Source organism: Coregonus clupeaformis, chromosome 27 (assembly GCF_020615455.1).
Source record: "Coregonus clupeaformis isolate EN_2021a chromosome 27, ASM2061545v1, whole genome shotgun sequence".
Lineage (NCBI taxonomy): Eukaryota > Metazoa > Chordata > Actinopteri > Salmoniformes > Salmonidae > Coregonus > Coregonus clupeaformis.
Window position 1 is genome coordinate 9,481,356 of NC_059218.1, and position 20,133 is coordinate 9,501,488.

General features: G+C 44.5%; 1 protein-coding gene across 1 annotated transcript in view; it reads left to right on the top strand.

Moving 5' to 3' along the window:
* The window catches only part of LOC121541496 (allograft inflammatory factor 1-like), a 47,191-nt gene extending 33,916 nt beyond the window's left edge, over positions 1 to 13,275 (top strand). Inside the window, exon 6 of the mRNA XM_041850553.2 lies at positions 12,178 to 13,275. Within this exon, the coding sequence (XP_041706487.1) occupies positions 12,178 to 12,265 (88 nt within the window). The 3' untranslated portion in view covers positions 12,266 to 13,275. The remainder of the gene's footprint in view (positions 1 to 12,177) is intronic.
* The last annotated feature ends 6,858 nt before the right edge of the window (positions 13,276 to 20,133 follow it).

Genomic DNA, 20,133 nt, shown 5'->3' on the forward strand with positions numbered 1-20,133 from the left:
CTGATCTGTCCCATTGGGTCATATGTCAATAACACAGCATCAATAACACAGCAGTTTTTAAAGACATCAACCCAACTAAGTGACCCAATGCTTGTAACACAGCAGTTGGGTCATCCAAACCCAGCATGTTTTAGAGTGTGTGGATGGGAGCATTTTCAACCTATGAAGGCATAGTCAAGGTAGCAAAAATAATGGCCTGCCTGCATTTCTATACATGACCCTAAGCATGATGGGATGTTTATTGTTTAATTAACTCAAGAACCACACCTGTTTGGAAGCACCTGCTTTCAATATACAGTACTTTGTATCCCTCATTTACTCAGGTTTTTCCATTATTTTGTCAGTTATCTGTAGGTTGACCAGGGGTTAGGCCTAGTAGTTAATGAATAACTGTGGATGGTTATGTCTTGTCTCCTGAGTGAATCCTAGTTCAGGTCAGTGTGATCGGCTTGGCAGGGTTAGCGTGTGAACCACCACACGGTGAGAGGAGGAATCCGTCTCTTTCCTCATGGAGCCCAGCCAGCCAATTAGATAATCCTGGGTATTTTAGTGGAACTGTGGTGTGACTGTGCCTGTCAACTGACTGTGGCTGGCTGCATTGTCAGAAGGGAACCTACAGGCATACTGACCAAGGCTATGTGCAGAATCACTGATCTACAAATCATCTTGCATCCCAAATAACTACTCATTACATGATTTAAGATTAGCAAATCTGTTCAAGGCCTTGCTCAGGCTGATCCTCTCGAACACGCTGATACAGTAGCCATTAAAAACCATCAGGCAGATACAGCTGTAGGTAGCTGATTGGGCCATCCGGTGGAACCCTGGGAAATGTAGTCAGGAACAGAGTGGGAAGTGGTTGCCAGGGATGCGTGCGCCAGCATTTTAGTTGCCGTGGAGGCAGTTTGGTCTCCTTGGGGATCAACACTCCTTATGAGCTTATAGGAGCTTTGCTGAGGTTAATCAAAAAAGGAAAGTAAAGACGCCTCACTCTGAATAGAGCCCGCCAGCTCTCTCTCTCTCTCTCTCTCTCTCTCTCTCTCCCTCTCTCTCTCTCCCTCTCCCTCTCCCTCTCCCTCTCCCTCTCCCTCTCCCTCTCCCTCCCTCTCCCTCTCCCTCTCTCTCTCTCTCTCTCTCTCTCTCTCTCTCTCTCTCTCTCTCTCTCTCTCTCTCTCTCTCTCTCTCTCTCTCTCCCTCTCTCTCTCTTTCTCATTTTCTATACACATCGCTCCCTTTGTCTATCTCCTTTGTTTGTTTTACTACCTGGCATCCTCCTTCATTCTCTCAATGCCTTTCTGGGTCTCTCCATCCGTCTATTTTATTCCTCCTTCTCCAGTGTTTCACTTTCATTCTTTCACCTCCCCCCTTTGTCTTTTTATTTGCACTCCTATCGCTCATATTCCTATTGTCTCACTCTATCATTTTCTCTCTTTCCCTTGTGTGCCTGTCGTTCTCTCTATCCCAATCTCAGTTTAGTCTCACTTGCTCTCACTCTCTCTCTGTGTTTTCCATTAGTGCTACATTTTCCACTTCATATTAACTATGCTACATTTCATTTAAAAGTTTCAATTCACTAGTCCGTCAAACCCTCTCCCGCTAGAATGAACAAAATGCATCTTCTTGCGATCTATTGATAGGACAGGCGCCTGTCAGTCAGTCACAAAGCGAGCGATGACAGGGAAACGCAGCAGCGAGGAAGAGGCGAAGCGAGAGGTTTCACTCTAGCCAAAATGTGTGACTCGTCTCGTCAGTGTAGCCTAACGAATCGCATCGATGAGAGAGCCGTTCATTTGGCTCCCTATTTTGCATAGGCTACTGGTAGGCCTTGGCTTTGGCGATTATCTGCAGTGCAGATAAATTATGAAAACATTTGATGAAGATGGTGAATCATCACTGCAGGAACAATGGGCAATGGAGAACACATTCTGATCCAAATATGATAATTAGGCCCTCACGGAATCCAGGCATTAAAACGGAATCCAACAATATAAAAATTGACCGTAGTAGGGAATCAACTAAATGTATTGAACATTCATTAATTTGCCCAAGTTTATCATAACACGTGAACAGAATGCATCAGGTGATTCGTATTTCCTGCAACTTTCTGAATGAGGCCACGAGAATGCCCCTGTGTGTGGCCGTTTGCGATGATCAGGGGCGCAACTTTCACTGGGGACGGGGGGAACGGGGACAAGCCCCCCCCCCCAACACCCACACACACACATTCTGAAATTGCATTTTTGTCCCCCCAGTTTGATCATTTTAATGTGATACGAAACGAGGCACCGGTGTGCTTTAGGACCATGCGGACGCATCCGAGCGGTCGGGTAGGCTGTTTGGAGTGTTTATCCGACTGGATAGAAAAGTAACAAATAAAAATGTCCCCCCCACTTCCCATAACCAAAGTTGCGCCCCTGCCGATGATGCTAATGAAAACAGTCTTCTGGTAGATGGAAATGCTTTCTCAAAAACATTTTCAATTAAATGTTAACTACAAAGTAGCCTATGGCAGAATGATATCATGATTATTTTCATCAATCCAGTGGGTTTTTGTTTTGCAAACTCTACCATCACGTGGGCTACAAAAACACTGCTAAACAACCACCTCTTGCTAGGTGTGCACTTGAATTAAAGGGTAACTACACCCAAAAATCTACATTTTTCACAGACCTCAAAAGTGGTCTCCTGATGTGGTTTAAGCATTGTTGTGGACTTTGAACATCCTTTTTATATGTATATACAGTTGAAGTCGGAAGTTTACATACACTTAGGTTGGAGTCCCCTGTAGCTCAGTTGGTAGAGCATGGCACTTGCAACGCCAGGGTTGTGGGTTCGTTTCCCACGGGGGGCCAGTATGAAAAATGTATGCACTAACTAATTGTAAGTCGATCTGGATAAGAGCGTCTGCTAAATGACTAAAATGTAAGTGGTTCTTCAACCACTCCACAAATTTCTTGTTAACAAACTATAGTTTTGGCAAGTCGGTTAGGACATCTACTTTGTGCATGACACAAGTAATTTTCAATTTTCCTAACAATTGTTTAGAGACAGATTATTTCACTTATAATTCACTGTATCACAATTCCAGTGGGTCAGAAGTTTACATACACTAAGTTGGCTGTGCCTTTAAACAGCTTGGAAAATTAAAGAAAATGATGTCATGGCTTTAGAAGCTTCTGATAGGCTAATTGACATAATTTGAGTCAATTGGAGGTGTATCTGTGGATGTATTTCAAGGCCTACCTTCAAACTCAGTGTCTCTTTGCTTGACATCATGGGAAAAAATCAAAAGAAATCAGCCAAGACCTCAGAAAAGAAATTGTAGACCTCCACAAGTCTGGTTCATCCTTCATCCAGGAAACAGGGTACAAAAGTATCTATATCCACAGTAAAATGAGTCCTATATCGACATAATCTGAAAGGCCGTTCAGCAAGGAAGAAGCCACTGCTCCAAAACCGCCATAAAAAAGCCAGACTACGGTTTGCAACTGCACATGGGGACAAAGATCGTACTTTTTGGAGAAATGTCCTCTGGTCTGATGAAACAAAAATAGAACTGTTTGACCATAATGACCATCGTTATGTTTGGAGGAAAAAGGGGGTCCCTGCAAGCCGATGAACACCATCCCAACCGTGAAGCATGGGGGTGGCAGCATCATGCTGTGGGGGTGCTTTGCTGCAGGAGGGACTGGTGCACTTCACAAAATAGATGGCATGATGAGGAAGGAAAATTATGTGGATATATTGAAGCAACATCTCAAGACATCAGTCAGGAAGTTAAAGCTTGGTCGCAAATGGGTCTTCCAAATGGACAATGACCCCAAGCATACTTCCAAAGTTGTGGCAAAATGGCTTAAGGACAACAAAGTCAAGGTATTGCAGTGGCCATCACAAAGCCCTGACCTCAATCCTATAGAAAATGTGTGGGCAGAACTGAAAAGGCGTGTGCGAACAAGGAGGCCTACAAACCTGACTCAGTTACACCAGCTCTGTCAGGAGGAATGGGCCAAAATTCACCCAACTTATTGTGTGAAGCTTGTGGAAGGCAACCCAAAACATTTGACCCAATTTAAACAATTTAAAAGCAATGCTACCAAATACTAATTGAGTGTATGTAAACTTCTGACCCACTGGGAATGTGATGAAATAAATAAAATCTGAAATATATCATTCTCTCTACTATTATTCTGACATTTCACATTCTTAAAATAAAGTGGTGATCATAACTGACCTAAGACAGTGAATTTGTACTAGGATTAAATGTCAGGAATTGTGAAAAACTGAGTTGAAATGTATTTGGCTAAGGTGTATTTCCGACTTCAACTGTAGCTATTTCTGCAAATCATTTTGAAATGTGAACTATTTGTTCAATTTGGCAGGCTACTCTATGTACTTGTGGAAAACACTGTCTTTCCCTCTCTCCCTTTCTATCTCCCTCTCTCTCTACTCTATATCTATTTAGATCAGTGTGTCCTGATTGGGGACATAAGCCCCTTGTTTAACTCAGCAGGGTGTCCTGTTCTGATCGCTCCTCTGGCCTGACTGCTCGTTAGGGACTGTGTCATTAGTGACTGTCGTTAGGGACTCCCGTTAGTATGGGACAATGAATGGACACGGCACGGCCGCCATCTTAAATCCTGCCCAGCTCTCAGTTCCCAGGCATTGTGAATAGAAGAGAGGCAGTCTTGGCAGGATTGCCAACCATGTTCCCCAAACCCCATCCCTTGGTGCATGACCCAAATCCTGCTATAACCTACAGTGGGGGAAAAAAGTATTTAGTCAGCAACCAATTGTTAAAAAGATGAGAGAGGCCTGTAATTTTCATCATAGGTACACGTCAACTATGACAGACAAATTGAGGAAAGAAAATCCAGAAAATCACATTGTATGATTTTTAATGAATTTATTTGCAAATTATGGTGGAAAATAAGTATTTGGTCACCTACAAACAAGCAAGATTTCTGGCTCTCACAGACCTGTAACTTCTTCTTTAAGAGGCTCCTCTGTCCTCCACTTGTTACCTGTATTAATGGCACCTGTTTGAACTTGTTATCAGTATAAAAGACACCTGTCCACAACCTCAAACAGTCACACTCCAAACTCCACTATGGCCAAGACCAAAGAGCTGTCAAAGGACACCAGAAACAAAATTGTAGACCTGCACCAGGCTGGGAAGACTGAATCTGCAATAGGTAAGCAGCTTGGTTTGAAGAAATCAACTGTGGGAGCAATTATTAGGAAATGGAAGACATACAAGACCACTGATAATCTCCCTCGATCTGGGGCTCCACGCAAGATCTCACCCCGTGGGGTCAAAATGATCACAAGAACGGTGAGCAAAAATCCCAGAACCACACGGGGGGACCTAGTGAATGACCTGCAGAGAGCTGGGACCAAAGTAACAAAAAGCCTACCATCAGTAACACAGTACGCCGCCAGGGACTCAAATCCTGCAGTGCCAGACGTGTCCCCCTACTTAAGCCAGTACATGTCCAGGCCCGTCTGAAGTTTGCTAGAGTGCATTTGGATGATCCAGAAGAGGATTGGGAGAATGTCATATGGTCAGATGAAACCAAAATAGAACTTTTTGGTAAAAACTCAACTCGTCGTGTTTGGAGGACAAAGAATGCTGAGTTGCAGCCAAAGAACACCATACCTACTGTGAAGCATGGGGGTGGAAACATCATGCTTTGGGGCTGTTTTTCTGCAAAGGGACCAGGACGACTGATCCGTGTAAAGGAAAGAATGAATGGGGCCATGTATAGTGAGATTTTGAGTGAAAACCTCCTTCCATCAGCAAGGGCATTGAAGATGAAACGTGGCTGGGTCTTTCAGCATGACAATGATCCCAAACACACCGCCCGGGCAACGAAGGAGTGGCTTCGTAAGAAGCATTTCAAGGTCCTGGAGTGGCCTAGCCAGTCTCCAGATCTCAACCCCATAGAAAATCTTTGGAGGGAGTTGCCCAGCGACAGCCCCAAAACATCACTGCTCTAGAGGAGATCTGCATGGAGGAATGGGCCAAAATACCAGCAACAGTGTGTGAAAACCTTGTGAAGACTTACAGAAAACGTTTGACCTGTGTCATTGCCAACAAAGGGTGTATAACAAAGTATTGAGAAACTTTTGTTATTGACCAAATACTTATTTTCCACCATCATTTGCAAATAAATTCATAAAAAATCATACAATGTGATTTTCTTGATTTTTTTTCTTCTCATTTTGTCTGTCATCGTTGACGTGTACCTATGATGAAAATTACAGGCCTCTCTCATCTTTTTAAGTGGGAGAACTTGCACAATTGGTGGCTGACTAAATACTTTTTTTCCCCACTGTATATGCATACACATGTGAACCTACTCTCCCACTCAATCCCTGTCTCTCACTAATTCACTCACTCTAGGGCTGTCCCCGACAAAAAAATAAATATTGGTTGACTGAGAGTCTGTTCTTTCGACCAATCGATCGTCTGAGATCCCCAGAGATTGGAAAGTTGCCGCGGTCGTCCCCCTCTTCAAAGGGGTGACACTCTAGATCCAAACTGTTATAGACCTATATCCATCCTGCCCTTCGAAAGTTTTTGAAAGCCAAGTTAACAAACAGATCACCGACCATTTCGAATCCCACCGTACCTTCTACGCTATGCAATCCGGTTTCCGAGCTGGTCATGGGTGCACCTCAGCCACGCTCAAGGTCCTAAACGATATTATAAACGCGATCGATAAAAGACAGTACTGCGCAGCCGTCTTCATCGACCTGTTCAAGGCTTTCGACTCTGTCAACCACCGCATTCTTATTGGCAGACTAAATAGCCTTGGTTTCTCTAATGACTGCCTCGCCTGGTTCACCAACTACTTCTCAGATAGAGTTCAATGTGTCAAATCGGAGGGCCTGTTGTCTGGACCTTTGGCCGTCTCTATGGGGGTGCCACAGGGTTCAATTCTCGGGCCGACTCTATTCTCTGTGTATATCAATGAATTCGATCTTGCTGCTGGTGACGCTCGGATCTGGCCCTTCATTGGACACTGTGTTAACAAACCTCCAAACAAGCTTCAACGCCATACAACACTCCTTCCGTAGCCTCCAACTGCTCTTAAACACTAGTAAAACTAAATGCATGCTCTTCAACCGAACGCTGCTTGCACCCGCCCACCCGACTAGAATCACTACTCTCGGCGGGTCTGACCTAGAGTATGTGGACAACTACAAATACCTAGGTGTCTGGTTAGACTGTAAACTCTCCTTCCAGACTCAAATTAAGTATCTCCAATCAAAAGTTAGATCTAGAATCGGCTTCCTATTTCGCAACAAAGGCTCCTTCACTCATGCTGCCAAACATGCCCTCGTAAAACTGACTATCCTACCGATCCTTGACTTCGGCGATGTCATTTTCAAAATAGCCTCCAACACTCTACTCAGCAAATTGATTGTAGTCTATCACAGTGCCGTCCGTTTTGTCACCAAAGCCCCATATACTACCCACCATTGTGACCTGTACGCTCTTGTTGGCTGGCCCTCACTACATATTCGTCGTCAAACCCACTGGCTCCAGGTCATCTATAAATCACTGCTAGGCAAATCCCTGTCTTATCTTAGCTCACTGGTCACCATAGCAACACCCACCCGTAGTATGCGCTCCATCAGGTATATCTCACTGGTCATCCCCAAAGCCAACACCTCCTTTGGCCGCCATTCCTTCCAGTTCTCTGCTGCCAATGACTGGAACGAACTGCAAAAATCTCTGAAGCTGGAGACTCTTATCTCCCTCACTAACTTTAAGTGTCAGTTGTCAGAGCAGCTTACCGATCACTGCACCTGTACACAGCCTTTCTGAAATTAGCCCACCCAACTACCTCATCCCCATATTGTTATTTATTTTGCTAATTTGCACCCCAGTATCTCTATTTGCACATCATCTTTTGCACATCTATCATTCCAGTGTTAATACGAAATTGTAACTATTTTGCACTATGGCCTATTTATTGCCTTACCTCCATAACTTACTACATTCGCACACACTGTATATATATTTTCTGTTGTATTTTTTGACTGTATGTTTTGTTTACCCCATATTTAACTCTGTGTTGTTGTTTTTATCACACTGCTTTGCTTTATCTTGGCCAGGTCGCAGTTGTAAATGAGTGTTCTCAACTGGCTTACCTGGTTAAATAAAGGTGAAAAATAATAATAATAATAATAATAATAATAATAATTTGATTGGTCAACATTTTAAAACGTGTATTTTTCCATATATAGACAAACCCAATGTTTGAATAAAATCAGCTATATGTAGGCTACTGAGCTTGTCTGATGCTTTAAGCGCTGCGATTAAAAATTAAGACACACAAATGACTAAAGAGGGAGTCTGAGATCAATATAGCCTATCCAGAAGAAAAAAACCTGTTCTGACCATACCACCCTCCTCCACCTGCTGCTGGCCTTCGCTGCAGTTATGCTCCTGAAGTTGCCGGTAATAGGCTGCACTAGCGGTCGGCAATAACCAAACAAACATTGTAGATTATAAATTATGGTAATTAATGGTAAATGTACTACTGGTGTCCCCGCGGCCTCCCCAATAGATTAGTCCACTCACAGGCATGAATCAGACAGGTGTCTCGTATGACATTAAACTTTTTTTAAATACACTATATATACACAAGTATGTGGACACCCCTTCAAATTAGTGGATTGGGCTATTTCAGCCACACCCGTTGCTGACAGGTGTATAAAATTGAGCACACAGCCATGCAATGCATAGACAAACATTGGCAGTAGAATGGCCTTACTGAAGAGCTCAGTTGACTTACAACATGGCCCTGTCATAGGATGCCACCTTTCCAACAAGTCAGTTCATCAAATTTCTGCCCTGCTAAAGCTGCCTTGGTCAACTGGAAGTAGAAATGTCTAGGAGCTACAATGGCTCAGCCGCGAAGTGGTAGGCCACACAAGCTCACAGAACGGGACTGGCAAGCGCGTAGCGCGTAAAAAATTGGCTGTCCTCGATTGCAACACTCACTACCGAGTTCCAAACTGCCTCAGAAAGCAACGTCAGCACAATAACTATTCGTCGGGAGCTTCATGCAAAGGGTTTCCATGGCCAAGCAGCCGCACACAAGCCTAAGATCACCATATGCAATGCCAAGCGTCGGCTGGAGTGGTGTAAAGCTCGACACCATTGGACTTTGGAGCAGTGGAAACGCGTTCTCTGGAATGATGGACAAATCTGTGTTTGGCGGATGCCAGGAGAACTCTACCTGCCCGAATGCATAGCGCCAACTGTAAAGTTTGGTGGAGGAGGAATAATGGTCTGGGGCTGTTTTCACAGTTCGGGCTAAGCCCCTTAGTTCCAGTGAAGGGAAATTTTAACGCTACAGCATACAATGACATTTTAGACGATTCTGTGCTTCCAAATTTGTGGCAACAGTTTGAGGAAGGCCCTTTCCTGTTTCAGCATGACATTGCCCCCATGCACAAAGCGAAGTCCATACAGAAATGGTTTGTCGATCGGTGTGGAAGAACTTGACTGGCCTGCACAGAGCCCTGACCTCAACCACATCGAACATCTTTGGGATGAATTGGAACGCCGACTGCGAGTTAGGCCTAATCGCCCAACATCACTTTCTGACCTCACTAATGCTCTTGTGGCTGATTGGAAGCAAGTCCCCGCAGCACTGTTCCAACATCTAGTGGAAAGTCTTCCTAGAAGAGTGGAGGCTGTTATAGCAGCAAAGGGGGGATCAACTCCATATTAATGCCCATGATTTTGGAATGAGATGTTCGACAAGCAGCTGTCCACATACTTTTGGTCATGTAGTGTATTTGCCACTGCTTGATCAAAAAAATCTTGGTCAACGAATTTAAAGAAATTATGGAAAAAAGTGAAAAATCATGGCATGGGGTTGTTCAAACACAAACCAATCTATCCTTAATGGTATCATAGAGACAAATAATCATGTTTTTTTTTTTACAAAATGCTGTATATCCGCCTCACTCTCAGAGAAATAAGTAGTACTGCTAGGTTTTCCACAGTCAAATGTAACAAATAACTACATTTGTAATAAAGAAATGTACAAATGATAAAAAATTATATATGAGATGTGTATGTAAAACATTTACATTTGACATTTTAATCATTTAGCATATGCTCTTATCCAGAGAGTCTTACAGTAAGTGCATTCATCTTAAGATAGCTAGGTGAGACAACCACAGTCAAATTTACAGGATACAAACAAACCAAAAAATACACATCTAAAATCTATTAATTAAAAACATTAGATCAGTAATATTTTACACACATGAAGGTACCCATAAGCAATACTTTCTGATTAAAAAACACAAATGTGAGAAATTGGTGGATATAGAGTTTTGGAAATAAACTCTTCACTTAGAAAAGCACCTACAGTATTCACACCCCTTGATTTTTTCCACATTTTGTTGTGTTACGAAGTGGAATTAAAATGAATTTAATTGTAATTGTTTTGTCAACGAGCGACACAAAATACTCTGAAAGTGGTAGAAAAATTCTAACAAATATATATATATATGGAAAATATAACACAAATATATCTTGATTATATAAGTATTCAACCCCATGAGTCGATACATGTTAGAATCACCTTTTGGCAGTGATTACAGCTGTGAGTCGTTCTGGGTAAATCTCTAAGAGCTTTGCACACCTGGATTGTACAATATTTTCCCATTTATTATTTAAAAAATTATTCAAGCTCTGTCAAGTTGGTTGTTCATCATTGCTAGACAGCCATTTTCAAGTATTGTCATAGATTTTCAAGCCAATTTAAGTCAAAACTGTACCTTGGCCACTCAGGAACATTCAGTGTCGTCTTGGTAAGCAACTCCAGTGTATATTTGGCCTTGTGTTTTAGGTAATTGTCCTGCTGAAAGGTGAATTTGTTTCCCAGTGTCTGTTGGAAAGCATACTGAACCAAGTTTTCCTCAAGGATTTTGCCTGTGCTTAGCTCTGTTTCTTTTTATCCAAAACAAACTCAGTCCTTGCCAATGACAAGCATACCCATAACATGGATCAGCCACCATGCTTGAAAATATGAAGAGTGGTACTCAGTGACGTGTTGTGTTGGATTTGCCCCAAACATAACGCTTTATATTGAGGACAAAAAGTTAATTTCTTTGCCACATTTTTTGCAGTATTACTTTAGTGCCTTGTTGCAAACAGGATACATGTTTTAGAATATTTTCATTCTGTACAGGCTTCCTTCTTTTCATTTAGGCCTATGTTAGTATTGTGGAGTAACTACAGTTATCTCATATCACAGCCAATAAACTCTGAAACTGTTTTAAAATCACCATTGGCCTCATTTTGAAATCCCTGAGCGGTTTCCTTCCTCTCCGGCAACTGAGTTAGGAAGAGCACCTGTATCTTTGTAGTGACTGGGTGTATTGATACACCATCCAAAGTGTAATTAATAATTGCACCATGCTCAAAGGGATATTCAATGTCTGTTTTTTTTTACCAATAGATGCCCTTCTTTGAAAACCATTGGATAAACCTCCCTGGTCTTTGTGCTTGAATCTGTGCTTGAAATTCACTGCTCGACTGAGGGAACATTCAGATAATTGTATGTGTGGGGTACAGAGATGGGGTAGTCATTTAAAAATGTGTTAAACACTATTATTGCACAAAAGAGTGAGTCCATGCAACTTATTATGTGACTTGTTAAGCACATTTTTACTCCTGAACTTATTTAGGCTTGCCATAACAAAAGGGTTGAATACTTATTGACTCAAGACATTTCAGCTTTTCATTTTTTATTAATTTGTAAACATTTCTAAAAACATAATTCCACTTTGACATTATGGGTATTGTGTGTGTAGATCTGTGACACAAAATCTCAATTTAATCCATTTTAAATTCAGGCTGTAACACAACAAAATGTGGAAAAAGTCAAGGGGTGTGAATACTTTCTGAAGGCACTGCAATCCCCTTAACTCTGGGAGACTGCCATAGCTTTGAGTTTGTTTTGCAGTCCTCCACTGACCTCTCTCTCTCACACTCTCTCTCTCTCTCTCTCTCTCTCTCTCTCTCTCTCTCTCTCTCTCTCTCTCTCTCTCTCCCTCCCCCCCTCTCTCTCCCTCTCTCCTCTCTCTCTCTCTCTCTCTCTCTCTCTCTCTCTCTCTCTCTCTCTCTCTCTCTCTCTCCAGGGTTATGATCTTCGAGGACAAGGCTAACGGGGCCAGCTGTAAGCCTGACGGGCCTCCACCCAAACGGGACATAGCCAGCCTGCCATAGACCCAGGACATCTAGAGCCTCTAGACTACAGAGGGGTCATAGGGACCCGACCCCGACCATTTCACCATCCTAGGCCCCTGCCCTCAGCCAGGGACTTGTGTACATAGCCTTATCAACTCCCCACCTCAGGACGCACACACATCCCAGAGGGGGGGGGGTTCCTCCTCTGTTCAAAACGTGGAAAAGAGAGAGAGGAGCAATCTCTTAACTATATATATTTGCTGTGAAGACGTTAAGGTAGATTAGATTTTTTATGATCAGTACATACATGTATATATTTATATCGATAATGGTGATGAGAAATAATTATTTTTAATTAGTGTGATCACTCATAACCCCTGGCGATAACCGTGTAATTGAGTCGTTTTGTGAATATGAGCAAATTGTTGTTGTGTTTGCTGGGGATCAAACTAACAGAGGTGACTGTTTTGTATGTATGTGTAATGTGTTAATGTGAAGATTGTGTGTCAACAACTCACCTGTTATTAAGCGATCTGTGTGTGGATACTAGTGAATTTATCAGTGATCCTGTTTTATCATGATTTCAGTGTAGCATTTAACCGTTTTACAGATGTAATGAATTCAGTATAGTTGTAGTTAGAGGTTTGGGGTAACTGCTTGTTAGATGTGACCCGTTTTAGGGAAACTAACCCAAATCCTTAATCTTATTAACCACCCCTCCCTCCCTCTCACCCTCTCCCTTATTTCACTCCCCCCACCACCACCAAATGTTCTAGTTCCTCTTTCAGATATTACATTTTTAATCGTGTTAAAGTAGCATAATGGTGATTTAAAGCACACATAATAAAAAGAGCACCGTTTTTTAAACACCTTTACACACAGTTGTCAACATCATCCCACATGATGGATTAGTGCCATGCGGACTCCGCTTGGTCATTGTCTCACTGTAGATTAAGTTTGAGAGATTATGGTCCAACCCGATTCTTTCAGACTAGAGATGGGTTACTGTAGTTGGGATTGGGATTAGGATTAGGAAGGGGGGTGGGGGGGGCATTAGGTTAAGGGTCAGGGTATGATATGACTCTAGATCCGGTGTTGTAGATCGACACTGACTTTCTCAACCTAAAGGAGCGGGTGAATGGGGTCTCATGAGTTTAATAGCACTTCATGTGGATTTAGGAAAGATAGGTTTTAAGGTACGTGCACACACTGAAGATTCTCAGCATGTTAGTATGAATTATGATTCAATCACATTCTTTCCAAGTGCCTAAAGTAGCATGTGGATAGAAGTCAGAGAGAAGAGTAGAGGATGGTGGAGGGGGTTTAGAGTTGGTCTTTATTCTCTCTCCTGAACTGTACCAGTCGTGTTGTAGGTTATTGAAAGAAAGTTTTAAAGGTGTTTATTCATGTGTATATTAGGGTAAGGTGTTTCTTGTTTGGCAATGTAACCCTAGGTCTAGGCTATCGGCTACTGCATTGAATGACTGGAGATCTGAATACATCTATGAACTGATATTAGATATGCAGCTCATGCCAGTGTCCCACATTTCCCTGTCTGACTATCCTAGTCTCCATAGTGGTACTCTTGACTTTCTCTTTTCTAGCTCGTCTTTGTAAAATGTTATGTACCTGTCCCAATTCAAATTGTATCATCTCCATCTTGTCATGTGTATTATCTTGTTCTTTTTTATCCTTTCATCTCATCTTATTCTGTACTTCATCATCATCTTCCTCTTCTTACTTCTCAGTCATTCCCCCTCTCAGGCCGGATTCATTTGTTTGTAACATAAATTCCCTAATCTGTGCCTCAGCGTTGCTTTTCTATCTTTCTTTATCGAAATATGGAATATAATAGTAACTGTAGTATTTTAATTCATTAGCTTTAAACATTTTAATATAACGTCAGTTATGTACTTTTATTCCCAGTGTGTTGGGTAGAGGAGGGTCTTTCAGTGGTATTTTCATAAAACCACCCGGACAATGCACATTTTTGTTTTTGTTTTTGTTTTGCAAACACCAAAGGAATTAAAAGTATTTCTGTTACACTGGTATATTTGTTCTTGGGTAGTTTTTTGTATGAATAGTTGTTTGACAGAGTGAAGGAACTATTCAATCAAACACTGAAACCAGCTTTCCAGTTTTTTTTAGTACTGTTTGTAGATGGAAGGTTATAGGGGTTTAATGCTGTCACTTCTAGAAACAGAGAGGATTCCACTATGTCACAGGGTGTTTTAATTCACATAAACATGATAATGAATTTGGTTTATTCTAAGAAGGAACTGTGTTTCAACCCATTTTGATATACAGTTATTGCTTCATTTTAAACCATATACTTAATTTACAGTGGGGGAAAAAAGTATTTAGTCAACCACCAATTGTGCAAGTTCTCCCACTTAAAAAGATGAGAGAGGCCTGTAATTTTCATCATAGGTACACGTCAACTATGACAGACAAATTGAGAAAAAAAAATCCAGAAAATCACATTGTAGGATTTTTTATGAATTTATTTGCAAATTATGGTGGAAAATAAGTATTTGGTCACCTACAAACAAGCAAGATTTCTGGCTCTCACAGACCTGTAACTTCTTCTTTAAGAGGCTCCTCTGTCCTCCACTCGTTACCTGTATTAATGGCACCTGTTTGAACTTGTTATCGGTATAAAAGACACCTGTTCACAACCTCAAACAGTCACACTCCAAAATCCACTATGGCCAAGACCAAAGAGCTGTCAAAGGACACCAGAAACAAAATTGTAGACCTGCACCAGGCTGGGAAGACTGAATCTGCAATAGGTAAGCAGCTTGGTTTGAAGAAATCAACTGTGGGAGCAATTATTAGGAAATGGAAGACATACAAGACCACTGATAATCTCCCTCGATCTGGGGCTCCACGCAAGATCTCACCCTGTGTGGTCAAAATTATCACAAGAACGGTGAGCAAAAAATCCCAGAACCACACGGGGGACCTAGTGAATGACCTGCAGAGAGCTGGGACCAAAGTAACAAAGCCTACCATCAGTAACACACTACGCCGCCAGGGACTCAAATCCTGCAGTACCAGACGTGTCCCCCTGCTTAAGCCAGTACATGTCCAGGCCCGTCTGAAGTTTGCTAGAGTGCATTTGGATGATCCAGAAGAGGATTGGGAGAATGTCATATGGTCAGATGAAACCAAAATATAACTTTTTGGTAAAAACTCAACTCGTCGTGTTTGGAGGACAAAGAATGCTGAGCTGCATCCAAAGAACACCATACCTACTGTGAAGCATGGGGGTGGAAACATCATGCTTTGGGGCTGTTTTTCTGCAAAGGGACCAGGACGACTGATCCGTGTAAAGGAAAGAATGAATGGGGCCATGTATCGTGAGATTTTGAGTGAAAACCTCCTTCCATCAGCAAGGGCATTGAAGATGAAACGTGGCTGGGTCTTTCAGCATGACAATGATCCCAAACACACCGCCCGGGCAACGAAGGAGTGGCTTCGTAAGAAGCATTTCAAGTTCCTGGAGTGGCCTAGCCAGTCTCCAGATCTCAACCCCATAGAATATCTTTGGAGGGAGTTGAAAGTCCGTGTTGCCCAGCGACAGCCCCAAAACATCACTGCTCTAGAGGAGATCTGCATGGAGGAATGGGCCAAAAAAACAGCAACAGTGTGTGAAAACCTTGTGAAGTCTTACAGAAAACGTTTGACCTGTTTCATTGCCAACAAAGGGTATATAACAAAGTATTGAGAAACTTTTGTTATTGACCAAATACTTATTTTCCACCATAATTTGCAAATAAATTCATAAAAAATCCTACAATGTGATTTTCTGGATTTTCTTTTCTCATTTTGTCTGTCATAGTTGACGTGTACCTATGATGAAAATTACAGGCCTCTCTCATCTTTTTAAGTGGGAGAACTTGCACAATTGGTGGCTGACTAAATACTTTTTTTCCCCCACTGTAATTCCATTTACAGTGTACTTTAGACCCAGCTTATGATTTAAATTCCAGGTTACAGTAATTCATGTAGAGAAAGAATTAGTCACAGGCACTATAATGCTGTTCCACAAATGAATACATGTGTATTTGTCACGACTCCCTCCGAAGCTGCCTCATCTCCTTGTTCGGGCAGGCTTCGGCGTTCGTCTTCACCGGCCTTCTAGCCACTGCCGCTCCTCTTTTCATCATTCCATTTGTTTTGTCTTGTTTTTCACAAACACCTGGTTCATATCCCCTCATCAGTCTCTGTACAATTATTCCCTCTGCTCCCCCATGTCTTTGTGTGTTATTGTTCCATGTGGAGGTGTCGCTAGCTCATGTTGAGCATTATGTTACTTTTATCGCCGGGATATTCACCCATGTGTTTTGTTTTCCCAGTACGCATTTAAGTCGCACTGTATTTGGTTTACACATTGCTGTATTGGCCAAATAAACCCTATTCTATGATTCACACCTGCGCCGGATCCGTCCTACTCACCTTGTTACAGAATAACACACCCAAACAGCATGGAGTTAGCAGGAGCAGGGAATATGCCTGGAGTCATTGAGCGGGTCCGGGAGCATTCCACCATGTTAGCCAGCTTGGGCGAAGCGATGGATCAGGTTCTCCAGGCCGTCCAGCACCTGGAGAAGAGAGGATCCGACCCTGCGGAACCAGCTGAGTGACCGGATCCACACACCAGCAACCAGGGGTTATTCACCTGTCTCTACCGAGGGAATACGACAGGACAGCTGCCCGCTGCCAGGGTTTCCTCCTGCAGCTGGACCTCTACTTCAACACCATCAGCCCTGCTCCATCGGATCGGGAGAAGGTGTCCTTCGGGGGAAGGAAGAGAGGCGGGCGACCGTCTGTTCCATCTGAGGCAGGGGACGAGGACCGCGCAAGACTTTGCCCTGGAGTTTAGAACCCTGTCGGCTGGGTCCGGGGGGAACAAGCGGTCCCTCATCGACCATTTCCGATGCAGCCTGCGTGAGGACGTCCGAAGGGAGCTAGCCTGCCGGGATACCACTCTGACCTTCGACCAACTGGTGGACATGGCCATCTGGTTGGACAACCTGCTGGCTTCAAGAGGACGTCCTGGAAGGGGTCTGCCCATTTCACCCTCACCCAGGCTCACGTTCCGATGGAGCTGGGTGGTGCAGCGTTCCTGGAGAACGGAGGACGACAGATCCAGTGTCACTCTTGTGGCAGAACAGGACATTCTGCTGCACGATGTCGTCAGAGTTCTTCTGGTTCTGGAGGCGGCAGGCAGGGCACTCTCGCATCACCCCAGGTAGCACAAACCCACACTCGTTCAGAGCCCTCTGCTGCGCATTTAACCATCCACGTCAACTTCCCTGATTACGCGGTAGTTCCCCAGTGTAAGGCACTGGTAGATTCAGGCGCAGCTGGGAACTTTATGGACAGGTCTTTAGCTCTTAGTCTACATATTACATTGGTTCCCCTGTCTATTCCATTGCCCGTCAAAGCACTTGACAGTCGACCCTTAGGGTCAGGTTTTGTTAGGGCGGATACAGCACCAGTCCCTATGATTACGCAGGAGACCCATAATGAGCAAATCACATTTCATATTATTGAGTCCCTTGATTTCCCTGTTGTGTTGGGCCTTCCTTGGCTAGCACTACACAACCCCACCTTTTCATGGCCGCAGAGGGCACGGGGTAGGTGCGTCCCCCGTGCGCATTCCCCCCGAATACCTCGATTTGGCGCACGCCTTTTCCAAAACGCAGGCGACCAAATTACCACCCCATCGTTCGGGGGATTGCGCGATAAACCTCCGGTTAGACGCTGTACCGCCCAGGAGTCATGTATATTTCGCAGGCTGAAACGGAGGCTATGGAAACATACGTCTCCGAGTCTCTGCATCAGGGGTTCATACGCCCCTCCACTTCACCCGCCTCCTCAAGTTTATGTTTCGTGGAGAAGAGTGATGGGGGTCTGCACCCTTGAATTGATTACCGTGCACTTAATAAAATTACAATTCGCTATAGTTATCCTCTACCCCTCAATTCCTCTGTGATCGAATCAATGCATGGGGTACGCTTCTTCACGAAATTAGATCTCAGGAGTGCGTACAACCTGATGCGTGTCCAGGAAGGGGACGAATGGAAGCCGGCATTTAGCACCACCACGGGGCATTATGAATACATGGTGATGCCGTACGGGTTGATGAATGCTCCATCAGTCTTCCAGTCCTTTGTGAACGAGGTGTTTCGGGACATGCTTGGTCGCGGTGTGGTGGTCTACATCGATGACATCCTGGTGTATTCCGCTAAGCGCGCCGAGCATGTGTCCCTAGTGCTTGGGCGACTGTCGGAGCATGACCTGTATGCCAAGGCAGAAAAATGTCTGTTCTTCCAACAATCCGTCTCCTTCCTCAGATACCACATCACCACCTCAGGTGTGGAGATGGAGGGAGACCGCATTTCAGCCGTGCGTAATTGGCTGACTTAAGGAGGTGCAGCGCTTCATTGGCTTTGCCAATTACTTTCAGAGGTTTATCCGGGTCTTTGACAAGGTCGCAGCCCCCATCACCTCTCTGTTGAAGGGTGGGCCGTCCCGGCTCCGCTGGTCTGCTGGGGATGACGGGGCTTTCAGTACCCTGAGGGCTCTGTTCACCTCAGCCCCGGTACTGGTCCATCCCAATCCCTCATTGCCGTTCGTAGTGGAGGTGGACGCGTCTGAGGTAGGGGTAGGCGCTGTCCTATCCTTACGCTTGGGCACGCCACCCAAGCTCCGTCCCTGTGCCTTCTTCTCTAAGAAGCTCAGCCCGGCGGAGCAGAACTATGACTTCGGGAGCTGTTGGCTGTTGTCAGAGCCCTGACAGCGTGGAGGCACTGGCTCGAGGGGGCTAAACACCCTTTCCTCATCTGGACTAACCACCGTAACCTGGAGTACATCCAGGCAGCGAGGAGGCTGAACCCTCGCCAGGCCAGGTGGGCCTTGTTCTTCACCCGGTTCGATTTCACGCTGTCCTATATACTAGGCACTAAGAACGTGAAGGCAGACACACTGTCACGGCTGTACGACACAGAGGAGAGGCCCATTGATAACACCCCCATACTCCTGGCCTCCTGCATTGTTGCGCAGGTGGTGTGGGCGGTGGACGCGGACATAGAGCCATCTCCGCCTCAGTGCCCAGCTGGGCTTTGGTACATGCCGTCTAGTGTCCGTGATCGTCTTATCTATTGGGCACACACGTCCCCCTCCTCTGGTCACCCAGGCATCAGCCGTACAGTGCGCTGCCTTACCGGGAAGTACTGGTGACCTACCTTGGCTAAGGATGTGAGGGTGTATGTCTCCTCCTGCTCGGTGTGCGCCCAGAGTAAGGCACCTAGGCACCTTCCAGCGGGTAAGTTATATCCCTTACCAGTTCCACAACGACCATGGTCCCACTTATCGATCAATTTTCTAACTGATCTTCCTCTCTCTCAGGGTAACACCACCATCCTGGTCATTGTGGACTGGAAGGCGTTCATGGAACGTCTGGGGGTCTCGGTCAGCCTGACCTCTGGGTTTCACCCCGAATCTAATGGGCAGGTGGAACATGTGAATCAGGATGTGGGTAGGTTTCTGCGGTCCTACTGCCAGGACCGGCCGGGGGAGTGATCTGTGTTCTTGCCATGGGCCGAATATGCCCAGAACTCTCTCCGCCACTCCTAAACTAACATGTCACCTTTCAATATGTTTTAGGGTATCAGCCGGTCCTGGCACCGTGGCATCAGAGCCAGACCGAAGCTCCTGCGGTGGACGAATGGTTTCGGCACACGGAGGAGACATTGAACGCCGCCCACGTCCACCTCCAGCGCGCCGTGCGTCGCCAGAAGTCCAACGCTGACCGCCACCGCAGTGAGGCCACTCTCTTTGTACATTGAGGGGGCCCCGGCGTCCTCCATCCGTTCCATCCTGGATTTGAGGCGTTG